The sequence below is a fragment of the Micromesistius poutassou genome (genome assembly GCF_964030765.1).
Source record: "Micromesistius poutassou genome assembly, chromosome: 9".
NCBI lineage: Eukaryota > Metazoa > Chordata > Actinopteri > Gadiformes > Gadidae > Micromesistius > Micromesistius poutassou.
In genome coordinates, this window is record NC_140279.1 from 1,052,247 (window position 1) to 1,078,313 (window position 26,067).

The 26,067-nt window shown below is 41.7% G+C and overlaps 4 protein-coding genes across 6 annotated transcripts; 2 read left to right on the forward strand and 2 right to left on the reverse strand.

Moving 5' to 3' along the window:
- The first annotated feature begins 514 nt into the window (after nucleotides 1-514).
- LOC311353004 (cold-inducible RNA-binding protein B-like) lies at nucleotides 515-4,661 on the forward strand. Its single transcript, XM_084472843.1, is given in 8 exon segments — nucleotides 515-625; nucleotides 968-1,073; nucleotides 1,282-1,388; nucleotides 1,998-2,077; nucleotides 2,079-2,119; nucleotides 2,305-2,497; nucleotides 2,820-2,884; nucleotides 3,209-4,661. Coding segments are annotated over 7 exon segments (600 nt in total). The 5' UTR covers nucleotides 515-625; nucleotides 968-973; the 3' UTR covers nucleotides 3,223-4,661.
- A 2,126-nt stretch (nucleotides 4,662-6,787) lies between these two features.
- LOC311353055 (cold-inducible RNA-binding protein-like) lies at nucleotides 6,788-10,091 on the forward strand. 3 transcript variants are annotated; one of them, XM_084472892.1, is made up of 8 exons: nucleotides 6,788-6,855; nucleotides 7,487-7,601; nucleotides 7,706-7,812; nucleotides 7,935-8,094; nucleotides 8,190-8,238; nucleotides 8,391-8,425; nucleotides 8,802-8,976; nucleotides 9,279-10,091. In XM_084472892.1, the coding sequence occupies exons 2-7, from the start codon at nucleotides 7,499-7,501 to the stop codon at nucleotides 8,831-8,833; spliced, it is 486 nt and encodes a 161-aa protein (XP_084329018.1). In that variant the 5' UTR covers nucleotides 6,788-6,855; nucleotides 7,487-7,498; the 3' UTR covers nucleotides 8,834-8,976; nucleotides 9,279-10,091. The 3 variants fall into 3 exon arrangements, with proteins under 3 accessions (XP_084329018.1, XP_084329017.1, XP_084329019.1); XM_084472891.1 differs by having other exon boundaries at nucleotides 8,802-8,913; XM_084472893.1 differs by lacking the exon at nucleotides 8,802-8,976.
- A 2,349-nt stretch (nucleotides 10,092-12,440) lies between these two features.
- On the reverse strand, nucleotides 12,441-13,839 carry LOC311353587 (mast cell protease 2-like; the record flags this gene model as incomplete). The annotated part of the gene is made up of 5 exons (XM_084473502.1): nucleotides 13,756-13,839; nucleotides 13,480-13,639; nucleotides 13,092-13,224; nucleotides 12,737-12,958; nucleotides 12,441-12,578 (listed from the first exon to the last, which is right to left on the reverse strand). The coding sequence occupies exons 1-5, from the start codon at nucleotides 13,811-13,813 to the stop codon at nucleotides 12,441-12,443; spliced, it is 711 nt and encodes a 236-aa protein (XP_084329628.1). The 5' UTR covers nucleotides 13,814-13,839.
- Nucleotides 13,840-15,648: 1,809 nt separating this feature from the next.
- Nucleotides 15,649-17,245, reverse strand: LOC311353266 (mast cell protease 1A-like). Its single transcript, XM_084473110.1, has 5 exons — nucleotides 17,163-17,245; nucleotides 16,846-17,005; nucleotides 16,399-16,531; nucleotides 16,054-16,275; nucleotides 15,649-15,875 (listed from the first exon to the last, which is right to left on the reverse strand). Exons 1-5 carry the CDS (start codon nucleotides 17,218-17,220, stop codon nucleotides 15,723-15,725), a joined length of 726 nt encoding a protein of 241 aa, XP_084329236.1. The 5' UTR covers nucleotides 17,221-17,245; the 3' UTR covers nucleotides 15,649-15,722.
- Nucleotides 17,246-26,067: the final 8,822 nt, after the last annotated feature.

The following is a 26,067-nucleotide window of genomic DNA, read 5'->3' on the forward strand; positions in this document are numbered from 1 at the left end:
ACATTAGTAGACCCACTTTGTTATTGACATGCAGGCCTATAACGTTTCTCCTGTTGGGGTGATTTGACGGGAAAATATATAAATACGATGTAGGCCTATATGTGTGTGTATATTTATATAAACATTTTCTGTCTTTCTTTTACTATTTAATAGTTACCGTCAAATCATCCCCGACTGGAAAAAAAAACACCAAACAAAAGGCCCTACATGTCAATAACAAAGTGGGTCAAAGTAAAAGCAAAAGTAAAATGTATAGGCCTACATGCAAATAAATAAATACAAATATATAAATCTATAGGCATACATGCAAATAAATACATATATATGTATAATAAATGTGTATATACAAATACAAAATGCTTCAAGGTGTCGCCACCATGCATCTGATCGGCAGATGAGAGCCCAGACAGGGTTTATAGTACCCTGCTGGAAGGCGTGGTGGCGGTAAACCACCGTTAAACCGGTTTGACCAAAAATGGGAGGGGAGCGCTCTCCGTAGAAGAAGGGAGCGGATCGCTGTCAGGAGCGCTCGGAGGAGGAGAGGCCATTTTAGGCTCATTCGCATTTGGCAGGTCTGACGACAATCGCGACGATCCGATCGCTCCTCCAGCAGTGGATAAATAAGGTATGCGTCCATGCACGTTTAACATTTATATTCGTGTGGATTGAGTGACATTAAGACTGCAGGTTGCAGTGACTGACATTATTGGCACCACTATTATTGGCACGATTTTCTTAGCATTTCCGAATTTGAACGCTCGGCTAAACGACGGCCACTGCTCCTGTAGGGAGCTGTAAATTGTCCTGCAAGTTTAAAACTGTGGTTCCAGTGTGAGTCACTCATCCGTATTGTAATATCCGGGTGAGCTGAAGGGAACAGGGGTTGTGTTATCGATGTGTGCTATTTGGCTGACAGTTTAAAGGCTGAACTGTCCCTGGTAAACAACTTTATTTTCGGTGTGTGCAGCTCAACATGGCTGACGAGGGGAAGCTGTTCATCGGAGGGCTGTGCTTCGACACGGACGAGAACAGCCTCAAGGACGCCTTCTGCAAGTACGGACACGTTTTGAAAGGTATGCTTATAATCTGGAGTCACTGTTCAATTATTGCCCTTCCGAATTAATGTCGCAAAAATGTTGTTGCATGAACTGTGGCTGTCAGAGGCATTAGGGCATTAGGGGTAAGGTGTCAATAACGTTGACATCGACAGTATATGAAGGTCATCTTAAAACTCGACTTGCGATACCGGACGACTAATGTTGTCCTGCCATGCCTTCACAGCTGACGTGGTGAGGGACCGAGAGACAAACAAATCGAGGGGATTTGGCTTTGTGACATTTGAAAACCCCCAAGATGCTAAAGATGCAATGGCTGCTATGGATGGGAAGGTATGTTTTCCCATCTGTTTTTTCTTGCATGAAATGTTTCATCATATATCCAGTCAAATACACATAATGTTATTTGTGTCCATATAAAGCCAACTGTAGAGGGTTTTCTTTTTACTCCTCAACCCGGATCTGTAACTGCATTTTAATTAAGCGGTTTACCTGCATTCTTGACCTATTTACCAAAAACATGTCAGAGCATGTTCATTCATTTTTTTGTTTACTCCGTAACCGGATCTGTATTTTAATTATGTGGTTTGCCTGGATTCTTGGTGTGTGTGTGTGTGTGTGTGTGTGTGTGTGTGTGTGTGTGTGTGTGTGTGTGTGTGTGTGTGTGTGTGTGTGTGTGTGTGTGTGTGTGTGTGTGTGTGTGTGTGTGTTAGAAGTAAGATTTGACAGTTGTAAAAAGAGGGAGTATAAGATAAGGAGATTGAAATGAGGCAGCTGTACGGCTGCCTGGCCACAACATTGTCCCTAGGCTGAACACCCAGAAACAGTTGAAAGAAGCAACTGACAAGTATACAATTTAATGTTAGTCACAACTTGAAATTGCTTGCTGAAAGCCCCACAACTCCTCTTCTTTTTTTTTTTTTTTTTCTCCTTTCATTGTAGGCGGTTGACGGCAAGCAGATCCGTGTGGATGAGGCCGGGAAGCCTAGTGGTCGTTCTGGAGGCTCTTTCCGTGGGTCTGGACTACCGAGGGGCCAGACGAGGTGGGAGTGGATATATGGAAGGTAAGGGCTGGCACTGCAATGTGGTTTCTTTCACATTTGCTTTAAGTCATGCCCTTTTTTTTTTTTTGTGTGGTAATGCTTTTGTTTTATGGCATGCACTTCAAGCTGTACTATTGGCCTTGTGGTTCTATGCGTGTACATGGGGTTCCTTCATGTGTCATCTTCTTCCTGTTTCTGTTTTTTAGGGGATTTCGGAGGATACGGGCAAAGATCCTACCAAGACAGAAATTATGGGGAAAGAAGTTACAGTAGAGATGGAGGCTTCTGTGGGAATAGAAACTATGGAGATGAAGACAGAAGTTACGGAGGATACAGGAGTGGCGGCCACAGCCGTGGTGGTGGTGGTGGATACAATGCTGGATACAGCCGGGACAACAGGTAGGAATGGAACTCACAGGCTGTCTGTTATCTATAACTAGGACTTCTAGTCCAAAGAAATGTTATGTAATAAAAACATAACCCTGGCCCAAAAGACCCTATCCTCTATTTTGGGGGGGGGGGGGTCGACTTTGGCCGAGCAAAATAACTCTTCCCATTGTTATATTGCACTTCTAGATCTATACCAAAAGTTAATGTTAAAAGAAAATGAATAATTGATATCATGGTTTGAGATCCCTTTGTTAAATTGACTGGCTATCTGACATCCTTCAACTGAAGGGCTGATGAGTGTGTGTTCTCACATGTCCCTCTGATGTTTCAGGAGTCAGACCAGCTATGGAGGAGAGCAGCGCTCTGGATCATACAGGGACGGCTATGACAGCTATGGTGAGTAGCACACTGATATAACTTAGGAACTAGTCATGTTAACATCGAAAAACGCCTATCTCCGTAACACCCCTGTGGAAAGCCCCTTCCTGTCTGCATTAGTGAACCGAGGACAGTCGAGATCTTCTCAGCCATGCCCGTCTTAGAACATAAGTAGTGGCACCTCCTTTTCTGCGTTCAGATTCTCTGCAACAACAAAAAAAGACTAGCATTGCCTGATGTCATGTCTACTTTCCCTTTTCCCATGTGAAAATCCCAAGTGATGTGATGTTGTCCAAATGCTGCTTGAGTGTCTTTACACTTGTGCCTACTTCTCGTCCTCAGCCTCAAACGAGTAAAAACACAAAAAATCTTCCTGATTTCAAGATCATCACCACCCTGCGCTGTTTTTTTCTAAAGATTTCCAGGACCTTTTTTTTTTTTTTTTTTTTTTGCTTTTTGGGGGGAGCCAGTGCTTATTCTTTTTGTGAAATATGGTCACACGGCCTTGTATCTTAAATCCCTTGTTTAAGTGTTTATTTTTGGGGGTATTGTGTGCTCTACAACTCCGTTGGGGACTCCCGTAGGCTAAAGTGCGACCAGTTATGCTCCATTCATGATCTAATACGTTCTCCCTCGTTTAAGTAGCCACACTGAGGATCTAGAGTTGCCTACAGAATTACCGGGAAGCTTCTGTGCTTAATCACTTGGTGAGATCTCTGCTGTTCCACACAACCTGACAGCTTCTACATCTAATTCTCTATCGGGAAAAAAATGACAGCCGCAAAAACATTCGGTGCGAATGTAAAATTTCATCAGCGCTTTTGCTGCCAACAGCAAAAAAATATTCAAATCGAAATGATTATTCAAACTTAATAAGACATGTTTGTGAAGCTTCACATGCTGTGGATATGCCGTCATGGTCTTTGCCAACGTCTTCAGCTCTGCCCCTCCTAGCTTTTTGAGAACATTTATTCGATATGGGCCCTGGTTTCTTTGCATGATTTTGCTTCGTTACTCATTTAAATTATCTGTTACCTAACTTGTTAAAGGGGCTAGATGGTGGAGGAATGGCCTATTGCTCAACTTGGCCTTATATTTTAGATGGGTTTTTTTGGTTTTTTTTAGAGCATTTTCTTCCTCAAAACCAACCCTAAACAGATGTTTTGGCATTTCCTTATGCTCTCATTTGGGTATGTTCATACTACACTACCCGGTGCTGGGTGTATATGCTTGCCTGGCTAGCATTTGAAAAGGCCCAACTGATTTTGCCATTTAAAAGTTTTAGATTTGAAATAAACTATTAAAAACAAATTATTTATATTGAAATTCCTTGAGTCCTTATCCATGAGTCAGATTTTTGGCTTTGTTGGAAAAACCTTATTTAAAAAATGAACACCGATGTGTCAGCAGAAATATATGAACTAGGTGAAATGAGAAATACACAAGCCCATCCTTTTGACCACACCAACAAAAAATAAATAAAGGGGGCATGACGGTTTCAAATTGTAGGGATGGAAATGATACAAAATATTCTGGATGACTCTGGAAATGCTACAACCCGAAATTGCAAATGTATCAGGACAGCTGTGCTTTCTAGCCCCTTTTTTTTTATTAAAAAAAAAAAAAGTCACCGCGATATATATATATATATATTTAATGCCATCCTGAGGAATCCCGTCACAATTGGCTGCAGTTTGGACTGATCATTGAGAAATGTGCTCTGTTTGTGTATCAGTACTTTTTTATTGTCTCTTCTGGCCTTATTAGGCCCTATTAAAACTACCCGTGGAAAATTCTCTGATTCCTGATTTCCTCCGAAAAGAAGCCAGTTTAAAACAATTCACTGATTACAGTTAGTACAGACATGTGGCTTTCAGAATGAGGGGTGGGCTCTATGTAGTTGCCTAGGGACAACATGTCTGGAGTTTTTAATTTTTTTTAAAATTTAAAAGTTAAATGATTATAAGTCTGCTTGCTCCAGCTTGGATCCGAAGGGGTGGGCTTCTAGGATGAGACGGACTAGGAACTGAAATGTCCTGCTGCTGCTGCTGTTTCTGGTTCTGTCATAATGCTTCATTACACCCAAGATCTCTGGCCGCTATCGTTTTGGAATTCAACAAAGTCCTTGGAGAATGAAGTGTTGGGCCTACCGACACATGAGTCCTCCTGTCTCTGGTGAACGCTGCTCACTTGGCTAGTTCATAATTGGAGATAGTGCCAGTAAAGTGAGGTAACATTTTTTGCTCTCCTGTTCACATCCCTCAAACAGTTATCATGTTGATGTCCCATCTTAGACTGTCTACCACTTTGACCACGAATGCAATGGGACTCTCACCCGTTGCTAGGGCTTGGCCTGGACTACTTCCAAAAAATGAATTTCATCCAGTAGCACATCCTGGCTTTCGGAGTATTTCTCGTTTTAAAAAAAAAAAGGACCTTTGGGGAATTAAATAATCCGACGTCAAAGGCTGTTTACCCACGAGTTCTCCCAAAATCCCGAAGCCTACTGAAGTATTTCTAAAAGAAAATGTGTCATAGGAAATAGACGGTTCCCACATTGTGCATACATTGACTACCATTGAGACTGCAATTTCTCATTTGTGGTAAAGGGCTTAAAGGGTGGTTAATTATAACTATACCATTGCTCTGTTAAATTGACATGTTTGTTTGTGTGTGTGTGTGTGTCGGCGCAATTGCATAACTGCCGCTTAACTATTGGAGTTCTTGATATTGATTTTGTTTCCCTTGTCCATCCATTAAGGTTGAATGTGCTAGTAGAAGAAGAAGATGATGATGACTCCATGTCTGCTGGGTAGCCACTGTGGCTTTGACTTTCCTCCATTTCTGTCATAGAAAAAGGTTGGTACAACGTCTGAATCAGCTGTGCCTCTTGGTTATTACTTTTAATTTGCATTAATTATTGGTTACAACACTCGGGTGCCTATTGCCAACATTATTTCCAGCATGATTCTAGAAATTCACAGTTTATTTCCTTTTTATTTGTTAGAGCAGTGAATACATCATGTAAGCTTAGGATATAATCCTTTCAATCTATCCAATCAGGAGTTATAAATATTCAAAATAGATCATGGTACAATGCATACAGAGAAGATTCATGGCTACATGAATAATAAAGAAAAATAGTTTTGTTTTGTTTCATCTGACTTTTTAGTATGACTGTGTTTAGTGTAAACATACACAACTGCTCTTCTGGTTTACAGGGTTGGCATTTGCATCCGTCGTCGACGCGGGTCCAACGTACTGACGTAGGCCCAACGCGTCGCCGGGGTCATTCTGCACTCTGCCCACACTGGGGCGCTCTCCTCTATTCCAGGGGAACAGTAAGGCAGAGATGCTAGGCGAGGCAAAGGATCAACACTTTGTGATTTTAATGCAGCCCGAATGTATATAACATGTATTGAACGTGATTGTCACTCGACCAATGCATTGTTAGCATTTTGTTGGCTTTGTAAAATGTAAAACAATTAAATATTGAGCTGTACACCTGCTGTTTATTTAATGACCAGTGTGAATTCACTGACTAGGTAAATGGGTAAACATAGGTTTAGCACTTTGTTACACAGTATGTGGTCAACGCATGTATTTCTGCGTTGCATAATGAAACCGACAATAATTATGTTGTATAATTTATTGTGACAAAATAAAAGGTTTCCTGAAGCTGTTATTGCCTCTTTTTATATATATTTTTTATATATATGTCTATATATATATATTAAAGTAGGCGTATTATATTGTTATTATAACACGAACGTTCGGGAGGGTGACCACTTCCTGTGGGCCATTTAAATGAGCCGACATTAATTAATTCAAACGCCTCGGTGTTTGTGAGGAGAACTGGGCGTGGCTTCACCCGGTGCGGGTCATTTTGGTGAGGAGAACTGGGCGTGGCTACACCCGGTGCAGGTCCTTTTAGTGTCTGCTCGTTCTCGCCTCAGGTTGCCCGCTACCGATCTCCGCAGAATTTAACGGTAACGCATCTTAACAGCCTCAATTGTGGTGGCTTTTCTTTTTAAAATCACTATTAATGCTTTTTTAACATATACCAGCCGTAAGGCGTTGGCCTTGCGCAGTGGATTTATAGCGTGGAGGAAATTAATCGAAGGCCTTGATGGTTAGCATCCATGATACGGCGTAGCATCCCTGTGTATCCGTATCATTGCTGTGTGTAGCGGCTACCTCGTGACTCCTGCTATTAATTCATTATTTCGTATGGGTAGTTGGGAGTGTAATTAATTGCATCATACTTTGGATTAAGCAACGCATCACATTTATCCTTATATATTTTTTTAGCGTGAACCTATTCACCAAGCACGCAAACTTGCGCAAGGCGGATAGTATAACGTTACAACCTGAAATAATGTACAGTAAGGCGGTGTGTGTGTGATCGGGTGGGCCTCCGAGGAGGGGTCGATGCCCGACGTGGGGCCTGTGGATGCGGACCGGGCTCTCCTCTGGAGACGGAGACGGGAGCACACGCAGGAACAAAGGGGCCTGCATCCTGGCCTCCGCGGATGAGGGAAGCGGGAAGCATCTCCTCCGCCTGCTCATTAACGCGGCCCCCCCCCCCCCCCCCCCCTCGTATTCTGTCTCCCCCCGCAGGCAGAACTCGCCATGTCGTCAGACGAAGGGAAGCTATTTGTCGGTGGTATCAGCTTTGACACAACTGAACAATCACTCGAAGACGTATTTTCCAAATATGGTCCCATTAGTGAAGGCAAGTACTGCATGGATGACTCGCACAGCAATAAATAACCCGCTTGATGGTGCGTTTTAATCACGACCGGGGGTTTTAACTCTGAATCCTCTCTTCTGGTCTAGTTGTTATCATCAAGCACAGGGAGACGCAGAGGTCCAGAGGCTTCGGCTTCATCACCTTTGAGAATCCCGAAGATGCTAAGGATGCTATGATCGCCATGAATGGAAAGGTAAGACGCCTCCGATTGACCCAAGAAACGTTTGGAAGATATACCCGCTAGAACCGAATTTGTGAAACGGAACCACCTTGCCCGGTATTAAATTTGTTTATTTTTTTGTTGCCACCTCGTAGTCCCTGGACGGTAGGCCGATTCGTGTTGATCAAGCCGGAAACTCCGGTGGTGGAAGTCGTTCCGGCGGATACAGGGGAGGCAACAGCGGTGGCGGTGGGGGCGACGGCTACAGGGGGGGACGCGGTGGCGGAGGAGGAAGAGGACGTGGATTCTCGTATGGTAAGGACGATTATCCACTGTGGAATCTACAAAACACTTAATGTTATTTTGCCAAATCCTGTCCAGTATTCTCACACTTTTGTATTGCGTTGTAGGCAGCGGCGGTGGAGACAGAAGCTACAGCGGTGGTGGAGGTGGTGGAAGGTATGTCAGCAGAAGTGGAGGTGACCACTAGGTCCTGCATCTCAGGGGATACCTAGTTGTCTGAATGGGTGGTAGGTCATCTTGTTTTCATTGCACCGGAAATAAGGAAGATGTCCAATTCTGAACGGCGCCTTCTCTTTCCTTCCTTACAGAGCGCAAGGTGGCGGATACGGTGAACGCTCAGGAGGTTTGTACAGAGACCCAAATAGTAGCTCTGGTGAGGCTTTGTATCAGAAAGCCACCAATATCGGCCATGGGAGCGATTTAAACAAACCCCCCCCCCCCCCTCGTAGGCTGTCGACTGCATGCAGGATATTTGTTAGGTTTTCTTTCCACTAGAGAGAGGGTCTCACGTTTTAAACGTTAAGCTTTTTGGCCCAGGCACAGTAAATGAACAATGCAGAGTTCAACTACTAGATGTGTTGTTGTTACGAAGATGTGGTCGGTTTATCTTTTGTGAAATCAGATCGCCCCAAACAGCATAGCTTTATCTGGATGGACTCCTTCCTCTGGCCCTGGCTTGGAACCTCATTAATCAAAGGGCTTTTTTTTTCTTTGAACAGGATTCGGTGCTGTGGTCACTGACGCCCACTGAGGCCACCTATAGTTGAAATTTGTTGGAAGAAACAATATGTTGACGGTCCAGTTTAGCACTACTGCTGAGTGGGTGCTAAGGTAGGCTGTCTGCAGTCTGCAGCGACCGGCCGCGTTCAGAGTTACCCAGGGTTCCTTACGATGGTAATGTTAAAACACGGAGAGCCACATGGTACACCTTTTGATAGGAGAGTATTTCAAACTGTGCTGCTCACGGAATATTTTTTTTTATCTTTTACCCGATGCCTTTGTGGTAATATCTAACCTATTTAAGATGCGATTGCTTTGAATCAGAAGCTAGTCATGAAAACAGTCGACTTATCTCTCCAACCGATGAGAAACGTTGCTTATTTTTGACTTTAGCCAGTCATCATTTCGGTTGTGCGGCCTCTTCTAGAACTTTCCCGGACCACTACTAACCTTTCTTGTCCTTGACTTCCTCCCAGGTGACGATGGTGGTTGGTAGCTCAGCAAAGTGGGGTGTCGGTCTCCCAGGCAACACCCATGTTCGCCCCTCTCGCCCGCTCCCCCCCCCCCCCCCTCGCCCCTTTCTCGCCTGCAACCCCCATTTGAATGACAGCGGACCTAGCTGGAAATTCCGTTCTAGCGCATCAACGAAAGAGAAAAAAAACGAAACCAATTCCATAGATAAAGAGCAGTCCTGGATGAGTTCAGCGGAAGGTTGGCTCTCGCGTCGAGCCGTCCTCACAGGTCCTTCTCCAAGTTTTTCTAACTTTTTTTTTTCTTCTTTGTTCCCCATCAGGCAGTCTCATTTTTCTAATTGATCTTAAGAGAACATGTTTTATGTTATGCCTCAATTGATATTAAAAGAACACGTTTTGAGTTATGAGTCACTTTATAGTGTTTGGTCTCCCATGGCCCCGGGCCCAGTCACAACGTTGGTTCATGCAGAGAGACGAGAGCCTCGGCTAAAGAATGGTCATGTGTTACGTGGTTTCGTACCACCCCATGGTCTCCGTAATGAAGAAGGGGAATACATCACTGTCCTTGTTTGCACATTCTGTACAAGGGAATACAAGAGGACGAGGAAACAAATACGCTCTTAAAGACTTTATTATTTTCTTAATAGTCCAGTAAATTCCTACAAAGCACTGGTTAATTTGGTCAGTTTTTTTGGTTAGTTCCGTTACCTTACTCGTTTGGAAAATCCAAGAGTTTTAATGTTCTCATTAATGCATTTTTTTTGTGCATGCTTACATTTTGTTTATTTTTCCAAAATAAAAACCCTTACAAATGTTCTTGGTCATCGGTTTCTTGCTTTAGCATTATTTTGGTTTCCAGAACGTTCAACTACCCTAATGAAACATTGCGGACATGTGAGGTCCATGACTGGAAATTAGATTGTGCAAGGAATGAAATCAAATATTTTGTCAATTATGGGATTATTAAATAAAATCCAGAAATGAAGGACAAATGCTCTCATTGGTCGTCCTTATTCTAAAGGAATTCATCAAACGCATGTACAGCAGGTGGCAGTGTTTTCTTAATTTTAACCAGCTTATTCAGTTAATCAAGATATCCCAAGTTGTAAACAGGGATGACGTCTTTTTTTTTTCTTTTGATGCCTTAGAAAAAGTGAATAAAAAAAACATGTACACGCACACAAACAAATGTATGCTATTTTGATAAGCTTGAGTTCCTTTTTATTTTCTCATGTGTCCCATTTGATGAGAATCAGAACAGCTTTGGGAAACCGCTATTTCATCAACATGGTTAACAAAGCATGAGCATATTAACGATGACAATCTGGATTCACTTTTTCCTCAGGTGGGCTTCAATCCAACCAATATAGTCTGGAATTTTAGTGTACACTTTTAGGCACTTTGTGCCACATGACAACACCGTACACCAATTCACCTTCACAAACAAGTGGACCACCAGAGTCTCCCTGTAATCACACATAGGCCTGCTATATAAATTTAAAAAAAGACGTGAATACATTTTTGCTCACTCACTTTTGAAGGTCCAATATCTCCAAGGGAGAAGTATGCATGGAGCTCAGGAGAGAGTGTAAGATTCACCAGTGTGACCTCAACTTCCCTCAGCTCGCTGGCCATAGTCAGCGTTGAGGCAGATAATCGCCTCGGCGTGCCAGATTTATTGGTCGTACATGCTCTGTGAAGTTTACCTTCTCACTTAACTTGAGAGGAAGGGGAGGGGGTGGGGGTACCTACTGGTTAGTGTCAAAACAAGAATGAATTGGCACTATAATGTAGCCTACATACATAACATAAAGGTGGATTCATTCTTACCTGCAGTAACATCAAGTCGTTATCAAATCCTGTTTTATTATTGAAGTCCTCATGTGGAATTGCTCGACTCAATTGAGTGCCCTTCGGAGTTTGGTCATTGATGAACTTGTGAAGACCAACATAGACGTAGTAGATACTGGGACACAAAAGTATACTTGATACAACGCTGAAGTTAACAAACGTTAATAGCGTTAAGACAAGCCTGCATAGTGGTCTGCTACACACACACGGACGTAATTTGGGGGGGGGACACTTTTTCAAAAGGCCGTTCTGGTCCCCTGCAGTTTTCACCGTCCAGAAACAATGTTACGCTATGGTAAACAGACTCGTCAGACACTAAGCGGAAACGGCCGCTCGAGCTGAAGCCAGTTTGCTTTCGTTTAGACCCGCCCACAAGCTCCTCCATTGGCTCTGCATTCCTTGTGTGATTGGCCGTCCCCGCTGTCACTCCATCAGGTTGTAAACAGCACCAGGACGCACAGAAAACACAGTGAACTGAAAGAGTTAGAGTTTTATTAAAAATATTTGTGTCCCCCCCCCCCACCTCTGAAATGAAAATTTCGTCCCTGCACACACACACACACACACACACACACACACACGCACACACACACACACACGCACACACGCACACACGCACACACGCACACACACACACACACACACACACACACACACACACACACACACACACACACACACACACACACACACACACACACACACACACACACACACACACACACACACACACACACACACGTCATATTTTTCCAGTAACAACTGCCTTTTGCAATTCTTCATACCAAGTTATAGTTCTCTATTCAGGAGCCTCTAAGTCTGTCCTTGGGATTCTGAGGTAACATCATTCTGACATGATCAATCATTTCTGTCAGTTATTGGATTATTATATACAATTCAGAAAATAGCTAAATATGTCATGAAGGAATTAATTGATTTCTTTGGTCGTTCTTATTCAAAAGAAGTAAGGTCATCAAACGCATGTACACCAGGTGGCAGTGTTATCTTAATTTTAACCAATTTATCTTTCAGTTGATCAAGAATGTAAAGGTTCTCAAGTTTTATACAGGAATGACTTAGTTTTAACTAGGTTTAGATGCATTAGAAAAAGCACATACACACAAACATGTACACGCAACACACAAACAAAACAAAGAATGTATGCTATTTTGCTAAGTTTTAGTTTCTTTTAATTTTCTCCTTCAATGTGTCCCATTTCATGTGGTGAGAGAATCAGAACAGGTTTGTGAAACAGCTTTTTATTCATCAACATGGTTCACAAAGCATGAGCATATTAACGATGACATTCTGCATTCACTCTTTCCCCAGGTGGGCTTCAATCCAACCAAGATAGTCTGGGATTTTAGTGAACACTTTTAGGCACTTTGTGCCACCTAACACAACACCGTACGCCACTTCATCTTCACAAACAAGTGGACCACCAGAGTCTCCCTGTAATCACACATAAAGAGGTTACCGTATCAACTGATTCTGAAGAAACACTGAAATATAATTGTACATAACTGCTTGCTTTTGGGTCTACTTTTGACTTGCATACAAATAGGCAGATATAAATTACAAAACATGTGAATAATTATTTTGTCACTCACGTGTGAAGGTCCGGTTTCTCCAAGGGAGTAGTATGCATGGAGCTCAGCAGAGAGTGTAAGATTCACAAGATTCACATTAACTTCCCTCAGCTCTCTGGCCATGTCCTCATTCTCTTTGCTAAATCCCCAACCAGAGACTATACAGCGCTGAGGCAGATGATCACTTCGGCTTGCTAAATTAATCACTCTGACATGCTCTGTGAAGTTTACCTTCTCATTTAACTTGAGAAGAAGGGGGAGGGAGGGGTACTGGTTAGTGTCAAAACAGAATACATTGGCCCTAAAATGTATTATTTCTTTAACATAAAGGTGGATTCATGATCAACCAAACATAGGTGACATGCTATATGCTTACCTGCAGTAACATCAAGTCGTGGAATCCTGTTTTAGAATTGAATTCCTCATGTGGAATTGCTCGACTCACTTGAATGCCCTTCGGAGTTTGATCATTGATGAACTTGTGAAGACCAACATAGACGTAGTAGATACTGGGACACAAAAGTATAATTGATACAATTGTTTACAAACTGTATTAGACATATGGTGCTCGTAACTAAAAGCTCTATAAAACCTGTAGTTTAACGCAGAATGCAGATATAGGCCAATAACACATGTTGTAGAATGAATATAGCTTTTGAGTAATGAATAGTTATCTTCTGGACTGTAAGTTCCTGTTGTACTTGAGGAACCATAGCTCAAATCAGCACAGTGTTGTTGTCCTGCAGATAAGTAAAGAACCTCACCGGGCCTGGCAGTGAGCCGCTGTCACCACAAACTCATCGCTGATCAGGAATCCGTCACAATATACGGTTTTGTGATTCCCCACTATCAGTTCCAAAAGCACCATGTAGGGTCTACTATGAGCGACAGCTTCTTGTCCGCCGATGATTTCCCCTGTTTGAACTGGAAAAGTAAAAAAGATCCCAAAATGAAGGGGATGTACACACATCAGGCTGTATCCACCTTCCTTGTAAATCGATTCAATGCACAAACTACTAATACAGTAATGATCTTCTTACCTTGACCACGAAGGCTGAGGACCAGCATCAGGACCACCCAGGTATTGTGCAGTGCCATGGTGATGAGTGTGGTGTCAGCAAGAGTTCTGCTGCTCCACTGACAATGCCCTTACTTTCACTGGAACTTATTAATGTCAGAGAAGAGGAAACAGGATGTGATTCAATGCGATTGTGTGTTTATCACTGACAACTCATCCATGTAAGGTCATGGCCACTTTATTCTACATGAAGAATAAAGTGAATTTCTCTTCATTCATGGTATACACATCTTCTTTTGCCTAGGGACTTGAATTAGAATTAATCACAGCTCAAAATAACTTGAGCTGGTCATGAATTACCTCTGTCATATCTCTGCAGTAACAACTGCCTTTTGCAATTCTTAATACCAAGTTATAGTTCTCTATTCAGGAGCCTCTAAGTCTGTCCTTGGGATTCTGAGGTAACATCAATCTGACATGATCAAGTTTAATAGACAGCAGGGTTTGTTAGAAACTGGGGTCCATAGATGTGAATGTGAAGGTTAGCCAAGGCCCTCCAAAAGGTATGCAGAATACATCAGACTCCATGAAGAAGAGGACAAGCCCTTCAATTTCTCACAGTAGTTATATATACTCAGTATAGGTTACAGACTTTCATCTCAGCTCATAATGTACTTACACCATATGTGTTGTAGGCAATTGGAATAAAATGTATTTGTCATCAGTTCATTATCTAGCCAGTTTTAGTTCAGTTGATGGTGTACAGTCAGTTCATCTTTCAAATCATCTGTCAAATGAATTTAAAGGAATATGGTAGATATTTAAAAGTAAAAAAAAAAAATCAAAAAGCATTAATATTTATATTTCTAATTATATTATTCTAAACTATTAAACCGATTATATAGATATAGAGAAGTCCTGGATGAGTACCCATCAAACAGTCTCATTTTTCAAAATTTTCTTAAGAGAACACGTTTTGAGTTATGCGTCACTTTATAGTGTTTGGTCTCCCATGGCACACATGGCACCCAGTCACACATTGGTTCATGCATGGTTCATGCGTAATGAAGAAGGGGAATACATATTTGCACATTCTGTGCAAGGGAATACAAAAGGACGCCGAAATAAAAACTATAAATTCATAAAAGCACTGGTTAATTTGCTCACTGTCCTCTATGGTTAATTCTGTTTCTTCTCTTCACTCGTTTGGAAAATCCAAGAGTTTTAATGTTCTCATCAATGCATTTTTTTTGTGCAGCTTACATTTAGTTTATTTCCAAAAGAAAGCCCTTAACAAATGTTTCTTGGTCATGGGTTGCTTCTTTTAACATTTTCTTTTGTTTCCCAGATTACGTGTTTCATAGGCAACTATCCTAACCAAACATTATGGACATTTAAAGTCCATTAGTGTAAATTAAATGTTGTTTTATTACATTTGATGGTGCACATGCAAACATGCTTTTTATATTAAACCAAGCCAGATTCAAATGTTCCTTGACACTGTGGTCGGGGCTCATAAGCACCGTAACTATTTGAGAGGAATCACAATGTTTTCTATGTCAGTTATTTGATTATTATGTAAAATCCAGAAAATAGAAAAATATGTCATGAATTGATTTCTTTGGTCTTTATCATGCAAACAAATTAAGGTCATCAAATGCATGTACACCAGGTAGCAGTGTCTTCTTATAGTTAACCAACTTATTTTAATCAGTTGATCAAGAATGTCAAAATATTCAGATTTTTATTTAGGTATGACATATTTTTCACTAGGTTTAGATGCCTTAGAAAAAGTGCATAGACACAAACATGTACACTCACACAAAACAAATAATGCATGCGATTCTGAAAGTTTTGTATCCTTTTAATTTTCTCCATCAATGTGTCCCATTTCATGTGGTGAGAGAATCAGAACAGGTTTGTGAAACAGCTTTTTATTCATCAACATGGTTCACAAAGCATGAGCATATTAACGATGACATTCTGCATTCACTCTTTCCCCAGGTGGGCTTCAATCCAACCAAGATAGTCTGGGATTTTAGTGAACACTATATATTTGTAGGGGGTGCATGGCTGTTTGCCACGTGACACAACACCGTACGCCACTTCACCTTCACAAACAAGTGGACCACCAGAGTCTCCCTGGAATCACACATGAAAAGGTTACCGTTTCAACAGTTTCGGAAATGAACAAGCAAACAATACAATAAAAAAATATAATTGTATTTCAGTGATTGCTTTTGGGTCTACTTTTGACTAGTGTACAAGTAGGACAATATCAATTAAAAAAACATAATATAATAATATTTTTGTCACTCACGCGTGAAGGTCCGATTTCTCCAAGGGAGTAGTATGCATGGGGGTCAGAACAGCTTGTATCCTTCACAAGGGTCACATTAACTTCCCTCAGCTTGCTGGCCATGTCCTGATTCTCATTGGTAAATCCCCAACCAGAGACTATACAGCGCTGAGGCAGATGATCACTTCGGCTTGCTAAATTAATCGGTCTGACATTTTCTGTTAAGTTTACCTTCTCACTTAACTTGAGAAGAAGGGGGAGGGGGGGGGGGGGGTACTGGTTAGTGTCAAAACAAGAATGCATTGGCACTATAATGTAACATAAAGGTGGATTCAACCAAACATTGGTGACATGCGAGATCCTTACCTGCAGTAACATCAAGTCGTTGAATCCTGTTTTAGAATTGAATTCCTCATGTGGAATTGCTCGACTCACTTGAACACTCTTCGGAGTTTGGGCATTGATGAACTTGTGGAGACCAACATAGACGGAGTAGATACTGGGACACAAAGGTATGCTTGATCAAAATATTAACAAATTGTATTAGACATGGGGCTATGCACATACAGGCCAATCTCCTGATTACAAAATCAAATGAAAAAGTAAAAATAAACAACTGCTAACTTCTGTGAGAGCGATTGTTGCTTAGGCCCTTCTAGGTCCCAGTAGCATACCTAGACAAGTGCTTTTAGGGAGACCAAATGTTAAGAAGAAGTTCCTTTACTACAGTAGAACAGGCTGTACTTGTACTCGTGGAACCATAGCTCAAATCAGCACAGTGTTGTTGTCCTGCAGATGAGTAAAGAACCTCACCGGGCCCGGCAGTGAGCCGCTGTCACCACAAACTCATCGCTGATCAGGAATCCGTCACAATATACGGTTATGTCGTTCCCCACTATCAGTTCCAAAAGTACCATGTAGGGTCTACTATGAGCGACAGCTTCATGACCCCCGATGATTCTCCCTGTTTGAACTGGAAAAGTAAAAAAGATCCCAACAATTAAGGGGATGTACACACATCAGGCTGTATCCACCTGCTTTTTAAATCACCCAATACTGAGGCTACACCTTTATTTGGGAATCGAATAACATTTTATGAATGAATCAAACTACTAATATGATCTTCTTACCTTGACCACGAAGGCTGAGGACCAGCATCAGGACCACCCAGGTATTGTGCAGCGCCATGGTGATGAGTGTGGTGTCAGCAAGAGTTCTGCTGCTCCACTGACAATGCCCTTACTTTCACTGGAACTTATTAATGTCAGAGAAGAGGAAACAGGATGTGGTCGAATGTGATTGTTTGAACAACAAGACAAACCTGAATATTGATCTGCTATACACACACATGTGTATAGCAGTCATATATCTGCAGTTAAAACAACCTTGATGTAACACTTCATACCAAGTTATAGTCTCTATTTAGGAGCCTCTAAGTCTGTCCTTGGGATTCTGAGGTCACATAGTTTAATAGACAGCAGGGTTTGTTAGAAACTGGGTTGGGGTTAGGGTTAGTGGTTAGGTTCATTTCTATGAACCTTCAAATTCATAGAAATTAATGTGAAGGTTAGCCAAGGCCCTCCAAAAGGGATGCAGAATGCATCAGACAGAAAAAAAAATTATAATATTTATATTTAGTCATTTTATTCTTATTCCATATCATAGCATTTTCCCTGCTTAACGCCACACAGTTGGCTGCGACACTCCACCTAGATGACTCTTCTTGGGCTCCGCCAAACCAAGGATGTTGGTGTTGAAGCCGGTTCATTTGAAGTTTTGAATGTAATGAACATGGCAAGGGTGCTCTACTGCCATGCTGGACGTCTCTCCCTGAGTGTGTGTGCATCAGGTGTGCAGCCTCACCCAGCCCCAGAGTCCAATCAGACTCCACGCCAGGTGAGGCTGCTGAAACCAGCCATCCCCTACACAAGCTGCCACACATATCAAGCAGGCAAACATATTCATTTAAAAGGCTTATGGCTGCAAAAAAATATATTAAAGGTGCAGGAGGTAGAATAAAAATAATAACGTGAGCAAATGTTTTTGAATCTTCTCCCCTGGATCCGGGGGGTCATGATAGGACTGGTGGACAGGGATGGTGCTAGCCTAGGAGGACCAGCCCTCACCTATAGCCCCTCATGTTTATGAGGGTCCTGGGGGTTGGGACCACGAGAGGGATTAGCCAGCAACCAAAGAAATACTGTCATGAAAGAAGCCTAAATCCAAGGGCAAATCAAATGTGAATGAAATAAGAAAAGGAATGAAACGGCAATAATAAAACCAAAATCATGATTTGAGATACAAAATGCTCGACGGATGAAATAGCCAACAAACAGCCCTGTTATGGTGGGGGTCATTGACATTCTAGCACATGCAAATGTGTGTCTGTGTGTACCACTGACTTCTGGTGGCTGATGGATTTAAAAACGGTAGTCGAAACTCAAAGAGTGTTGGCATGAAATGGAAAATTGTGGTAAATTAGTTTCAACATTTTTTCCCCCCACTTTTCTAGATACAAATAAAACCACAATGCAAGAGTCGTGTGGGTTTTCTAACTTTTGCACATCCTTTTGCACGTTGTAGAATTTCCCTGCAATGTGCCTGTGGTTGAAAGATGTTGCAAAACAAGCACGATATGACTCTGATATGATGAATCCTGATATATCGCTCTTGTCAAAACAGTAGTGGAGATACACACTCCTAATGAAGCACCACTATGACTTACTACCATGAGAACCTAACAAGGGTTCCTAATGGGCACAGCCAATGAGGTGCGGAGAGGGTATCTGATGGCCTCAGTGGCTCCCTTCACTCCTTCTCTGTCTTAAATAATATAACTTAATGTTTAAGTTCTCCAGGGCCTATTTTTACAGCTGGGAGAGAGTCAAGGGAGACAGAGTGGAAACGGCAGGGCTCTTTTCGGCTAGGATCTGAGATTTCACTTAAGTGAACTCGTCCAAGTCAGGAACTTGAATATTTATACATTAATTAAACGTAGTTTGGTGTAAAATAAACCATGTGGGCTAGGTTGACATAATGTTAACGGGGGTGAGGATGTTTTAGTTTCAATCTTAGCCAGCGGGTCAAATGGCAGTCAATCAAATCCGTTTCTTAAGGGCAGGTCGTTGAAGAACGTAAGAACGTAAGGACGGGACTGACATGTTCACACTATAGCTCTGGTGTGCACGTGAGACACTTTGATTTCTGTCAAGTGTGTCGCCGCCGGAGACGATAGACTGAGCGTCCATTGCTGCCGCAAGTGAAGTCCTTTCCAAACAGCTCATCTCCAACGCAGCCCGCTGGTTCACCAAATCACTCTCCTCGTGGTTTCTGAGTGATGGAGCACCGGCTCTGTGTTGCTGAAGTCACATGAAATGCCGTATAAACCGCCCGCTGTTGACCACACAGCCGAGCGTACTGAACATCACCAGGGTCTTCATAGGCACTGGTGGGACAGATTAGTTGTAGCTGCAACCAGGGACCGAAAAACCAATCCAATTGACTATGGAACTGGCGAGATGATGATGGATTGTAAGAAATTAACAAAGCAAACCACAGTTGCCATTCTGCTGCCAGAGAGCGAGGCTCCCTAGTTAAATTAAATAGCTGGACTGGGAAAGAGCAAGAAAATAGGAACAATCATATGCCTGTGGCTTGAAGGACGTAAATTATGTCAGAGCTTTCCTTTTTTTCTGCTTCTTCTGTTCTGCTCGAAAAATCTCAATCCAAAAACCATATGGAGTCCTTCGGCTCAGCCGTGGGATTCATATTCATATGTATCGGGTTTAGACCAATATAAAACAGGGATGGGGAGGTCCTCTTCCTTCTCATTTCTTTTTCCACTGTAAAGTCTTAAAACTTTCAACAGATTCATTAGCATTTTATTTTTATTTAAAAAAAAAGACATGGACAGGATTACAAAGAGCTGAATCAAGAGAGTATTTTTATGAGCCAATTTTTTTTATCATAAGGTTATCTCAATGTGAGGGGACTACATTTGTTTGCATAGTAAACACACAAGGCTGACTGAAAATTGGTAAGTTAGACAACAGAGATATAATTAAAATTTTTAGGGAGGGCTGAGGCTGTCTAGTAGTACAGAGTTGACGATCTGTTTTCATTTGAGGTGATAGAAAGCTGGATAAAACACGTTCATCATATTAACCCTGCAAATAATGACAGTTGGACAGCTTCCTTTGGCTTGCTCAATGCTTTCTTATTCATGCATGCAAACTAAGACTTAAACCCCCCCCCCCACACACACACACACACACACACACACACACACACACACATGCTCATGCACATATACACATGTGCACATATACACCCACATACACACAGTGGAAATACAATATTTTATTGCAGGTCTGACCGAAAATCCTACAATCAAGCCATTAAATTTATGGGACATAGACCTTTGTTTAACCTTTACACTGCATGCAAAACCTCAAGAAAATGTCTGCCGGTTTTCACATAACCTGGGCATGTGGTAATAGTGTATGTTATCAGTATTCTCTTCAAATAGATTGGGTCAGTTTATTTTAATTTCCTCTTCATTTTTACTTTGATATTGCGTTTCATATTGGGTAATATAAAGTCTGTATCAGGGATATGTAGTGATGGAGAACACATATTTTCTATTGCAAACATACGAAAATCCTCCGGTTTGATGTGTAAGAGTATGTTAGAGCAGAGTGCATCAAGCTAAGACCTGCGGGTGCCGTAGGGAGGAGGGGCGCTCAGACACACTGAGGAATTTGGGCTATTTTGGCACTGGGTCATTGAAAGAAGAAAGCAGGTATTTGGCACAAGAGAAGACGGACTGGGAGGGCGGGAGAAAGGGAGACAGCGAAGGAGAGGGCATCTTCAGAGTTGTTCTAATGTCACAAAAACTTTATGAATTGTTCAAAATTCTTTGTTCTCAAAATTCTGTAGGAAATCAGATATGAAGGGTTGCGGGGACATATATTATATGCATGAATCAAATATATGTGTGTGTGTGTGTGTGTGTGTGTGTGTGTGCATGCGTGCGTGTGTGTATGCCTGTATGTGTTCTCAGACCAACTGCATTTGCACACAACCTCCTAATGTAACCCTCAGCATTTCATTAAAGTAAATGGAACACAATGATGATATTCTTTTTTTTTTTTTCTTATTACAAGGCTATTTTGAATACTCGATTCTGATTGGTCATTCAGGCCATTCTACGGCCTGCTATTGCTGAAAAGCAGACCTCTGTATATGAATAACAGAACGTTGCTATGGTCGCAGTTCCAACCCTATCATTTAATAGACCTCTTTCCTTTTTGCAGAAGCCAAACAAACAATCATTTTTAAATCAATGTAATATTTTTGTTGTTGTTATATTTTGTGTCAAATCATTATGGCGTACTAAACCCAGACAGGGGGATGCAGGAGCCAGATGGGAACACAGCATAACAATCAGTCCCCCCTTCACCAGAACACAAGCGTTGGGCCCAGCGGGCGCCCCCGGACTGATTACAAGTCAATCGCTTTCCTGGCTGCAAATGTTGATTTCTGGCGCCCCCATCTCCACCCCACTTCGGTGTTTGGTCTCCCTAGGGTCAGGCTTTGGTGATTCCAACAGCTTGACATAAATGGGCTTAGCTCGTTCTGACAGGACACTCCAGCCATGCAGCCCCGCAGCTGACATCTAACGCGGCCCACTCAAACACACGTACACTGATAGGCTGTCGATTTAGACCTGCCATCTCAAAGCTCACTCTCCAAAACAAAGTGTGCTGGGCTCATTCTCGCCCACCACCACCACCACCCCAGCCTCCGCCTGCTTTGGTATTCTGTATCGGACATCTCTGTGTGCATGCTTTAAATCCTACAGCAGGGAGCACAAGAAAAGAGTGGCACCATACCGCCAAACTAAATTGTATTACCATTTTATGCAATAGCTGGTTAAATCGATGACATGAGTGATTCCTGACAGGACTGTATTAATAACCGCACTGCTGTGACTTGCTGCTGGTGTGAATCAGGCAAACACAATATAGGCTTACTTTTTGTTTAAATTAAAATCAATTAATAAATGGAATCATTTTAGAGGAAGCAGCTATAGGCCTGTACATTCAGGACTAAACGTTTGGCATGGGGGAATGCATACTAGGATTATATCATAATATCATGAACATCAAAGTGCTGAAATTATGTAGTTCAGATAAAGGAAGTTGTTTCTTATTTTAATAATTATTTCTTGTGATCTAGGAACAGACCCTTGTGTTACACACTCTTCTCTACGGTTCTGAGAAAACTGTTGAGTATGTATGTTAATGTTTGTCTGCTAATCTTTGTAAAATAGGAACATTATTTAATTGAATGCAACACATTTAAAGAATCTCCAAATAATCCAGCTAGCCTGAGCTTATTCTTTGATGTGAATGTAAATGCTGGGAAGTCCATAAAAAAGATGAGTGCACTGTGTGGTCAGGACTTAATCTGAAAATAAAAAAATTATCGTTGGTTGTTTATGTGTAAAGCTATATCGCCTTTCCTCCTTTTCCATCTGATAAAGAAAAGACCCGCAGCTGCTCATTTCATTCGCTGCTTAACTTTACTGCCAGAAAAGTGAGCAAAAATATTGAAAATTCAGTTTAGTTTATGAACTGAAAAAAAAATGTTTTAGTTGATTGCTATTCTTAGCTTGGAAGTAATGTATCCCATTGTAGATTTTTTTATTGTTTTCACATGGAAAACAGGACTGCATAGGGTATGTAATATTGGAGTTCATATATAATGGTCAGACTAAAACTTAGCATACAAGGGAAATTAATTCACATTAATGATATTTTTTTCAATATTTTGCCCATTTGTTCTAATTTCTTTCCTCTTTTAACTCCTCGCCAGTCTCCAATCATCATTCATCTCTCTCTCTCAAAGTAGGCTAATTACAAACAAAGTAGTGGGCTTGTGTTTTCTCCAGAACAGCTGCATTAAATATCAGTGGTCCAGCGATTATGGTGATCAACAGCAAGAGAGTTCCAGTCTCAAACTGGTTCTCAACCTAGCTGAACCAGTTTGAAACCGTTTGACTGAAGTGGGAAGTAACAATGCATGCAAAAGCAATGATGTGTCGTCTGATGAATTTCTGCTAAATACATTTCTCTCATTTATTAATGGAATGTTTTGAGGCTGTTCAGGTTGAGTGAGGTCTTTCATTTCAGTGTCGTTATTTTTCTTTCAGGATGGCTCCTGGTTAGGATACTCTGAGATTGGGAGAAGGACCTTCAGCACCTCATCAAGTTCTAAAGAGTGTGCTTTAGTTGTATGCTTTAGCTGTAGGCCTAAGCTCATTTTCAACTAGCACAGAGGATGAACCAGCCACAACGCACTCAAGGGGAGTCCTTTGAAATGGACAGTTAGATTTTTCTTTTCCAATATATTGTAAGCTCTTTTGTCAGGTAGAGGAGAATTCTCCAAGACAATATGTCCACTAGCTACCAAGTTACAAGTGCCCCCAAGTGCCCCCATCAGTGAGCAAAACATATATGAACAATTCTGAGAAAGCAATACATTTGTTTATCTGCAAACTTCGTCTTAATCAACCAGCTACTTATCGTGTACTGCTGCTATTTCCTGTTGACCCCAAAACGTCATGAGGTAATCTGGAGGATCTTATCAGATGGTTCTGCAGGTTTCACAAGTTGTGTGAAATGTGAACCAACAAGTCGACATATCTCAAAGTGCAGTGCAGTAATGCAAATCTACAGGGCTATTTTGCACTAATAGGGTTAGGTTGTAAGTAATATTACGAGGGTTAGTGTTAGAAATGGGGTAAGGGCTAGTACTAGGGATAGTAAAAGTAAAAGGGATAGGGATAGTATAAGGGTTAGGGTTAGTATAAGGGTTAGGGTGAGTATAAGGGTTAGTATAAGGGTTAGTATAAGGGGTAGGGTTAGTATAAGGGTTAGTGTAAGGGTTAGTATAAGGGTGAGGGTTAGTATTAAGGGTTAGGGTTAGTATAAGCGTTAGTGTTAGTATAAGGGTTAGTGTTAGTATAAGGGGTAGGGTTAGTATAAGGGTTAGGGTGAGTATAAGGGTTAGTGTTGGTAATAGGGTGAGGGTTAGTATAAGGGTGAGGGTTAGTATTAAGGGTTAGGGTGAGTATAAGGGTTAGTGTTAGTATAAGGGTTAGGGTGAGTATAAGGGTTAGGGTTAGTATAAGGGTTAAGGTGAGTATAAGGGTTAGGGTGAGTATAAGGGTTAGTATAAGGGTTAGTGTTGGTAATAGGGTTAGGGTTAGTATAAGGGTTAGTGTTAGTATAAGGGTTAGTGTTAGTATAAGGGTTAGTGTTGGTATAAGGGTTAGGGTGAGTATAAGGGTTAGTGTTAGTATGGGTTAGTGTTGGTAATAGGTGAGGGTTAGTATAAGGGTGAGGGTTAGTATTAAGGGTGAGGGTGAGTTTAAGGGTTAGTGTTGGGGGTGTCAGGGTCTGTTTTTACCTTAAGGCACTCTAATCCTCCTTCTGAAATATGAAACCTGGAGTTTGAAAACTGGGAAAAGACTCCTGTGCTGTTGGTATTTCTTCTTTATATATGCCCAGATACCTCATGTGTTATATATTATTCATATTTTACCAAATTCAAGCTCAAATGGAGTCACAGGGTTATTGAACAGCACATGATGAGATTAAGCATTAGTCTTCACAGACTTAATGTTTCTTGCGTAAAGAATTGTTGTTTTTACTCAGCCATGCATTGCAAGCAACTAGTGACTTTCTCCACACAACGGCCCACTGTGCATCCTAGTACTGTTGAGTGAAGCCACCTCTGACAAATCCTGGCTCAACACTGCGGCCTACTGTCTGCCCTCTGCTCTGCTGTGTCACCACTTCATTCAAGGTGAAGGCGGGGCCGGCGCTATGAGGTTCGCTGACAGTTTGAGGTGACACTGGAGTTTCGAGACTTAGTCACAAGCTCTTTAAAATACTTTTTTATTGGCTAAATGTTCCCAGAGCCCCGCAGATGGAGATAAAGGGTGACCAACAAAATGTGTTCATTTAGTTTTCTAGCTTTCTTATATTCTTGTGAATCAAGCAAATGCAAGAATACTGTATAGTACCCTTGCTTGTGGCCAAATACAGTCAGGAATAGAGCGTACTGATGGGAATCTCTAGCCTCACAGGCCTACAGTAGATATGCTTTAAATGGCAACGGAGGACATGCCGTGTTAATGGCCTCATGGGGTCTGCGGTCTGCTGACACGTGAAGACCCTGACATATGCCCTGGCACAGACAGGACAAGTATCCACAAGAGAAGGACTAGAGATTCATTTGAGATGAGGATAGAAGCTGCAGCGGTCAGCTAAGCCCACAGCAGACTGGAACTAGCTTAACACCTCTCCATGGGCCGTTCGGAATACAGGCTTCCATTTTATGCGGGCCTTTTTATTGCTATACTTGGCACCTTAGTTCTATGGGACTTTCTCTCTCTCTCTCTCTCTCTCTCTCTCTTTGTCTGTCTCTCTCTCTTTGTGTATGTCTCTGTCTCTCTCTCTCTCTCTGTCTCTGTCTGTCTGTCTGTCTGTCTGTCTGTCTCTCTCTCTCTCTCTCTCACTCTCTCGCTCTCTCGCTCCCTCTCTGGTCTTGCTCTCTTTCCTCCTTCTTGCCCTTTAATATACTTCACAGAAACCCTCAGAAGTTTCTAAAAGAGACTTTGAACAGTGTGATTTAATGAAGGGTGGCTCAGAATGAAAGGTTTTACAAATGCTTGCCAAATGTTGTTTTTCAGATGACAACATTATTTGCATGTAAAAATATACTGGCACCAGCACAATAAATGTCAAATAACAGGTTTTCATGGTATATTATAGCTAGACAGTGGCTGTATTTTGTTTTGTTTTGCTCTCCGTACTTCTACGTCTTCTTATTCAGATCATATATAACGTAGAATATCTTTAACAGAAAATAACACAATAACACACACATGTGTCGTGTCCATCAGCCTCACAGTGACAGATGTGCCTTATTTCCCTGACGGACCACAAAGCCATTACACGCCCA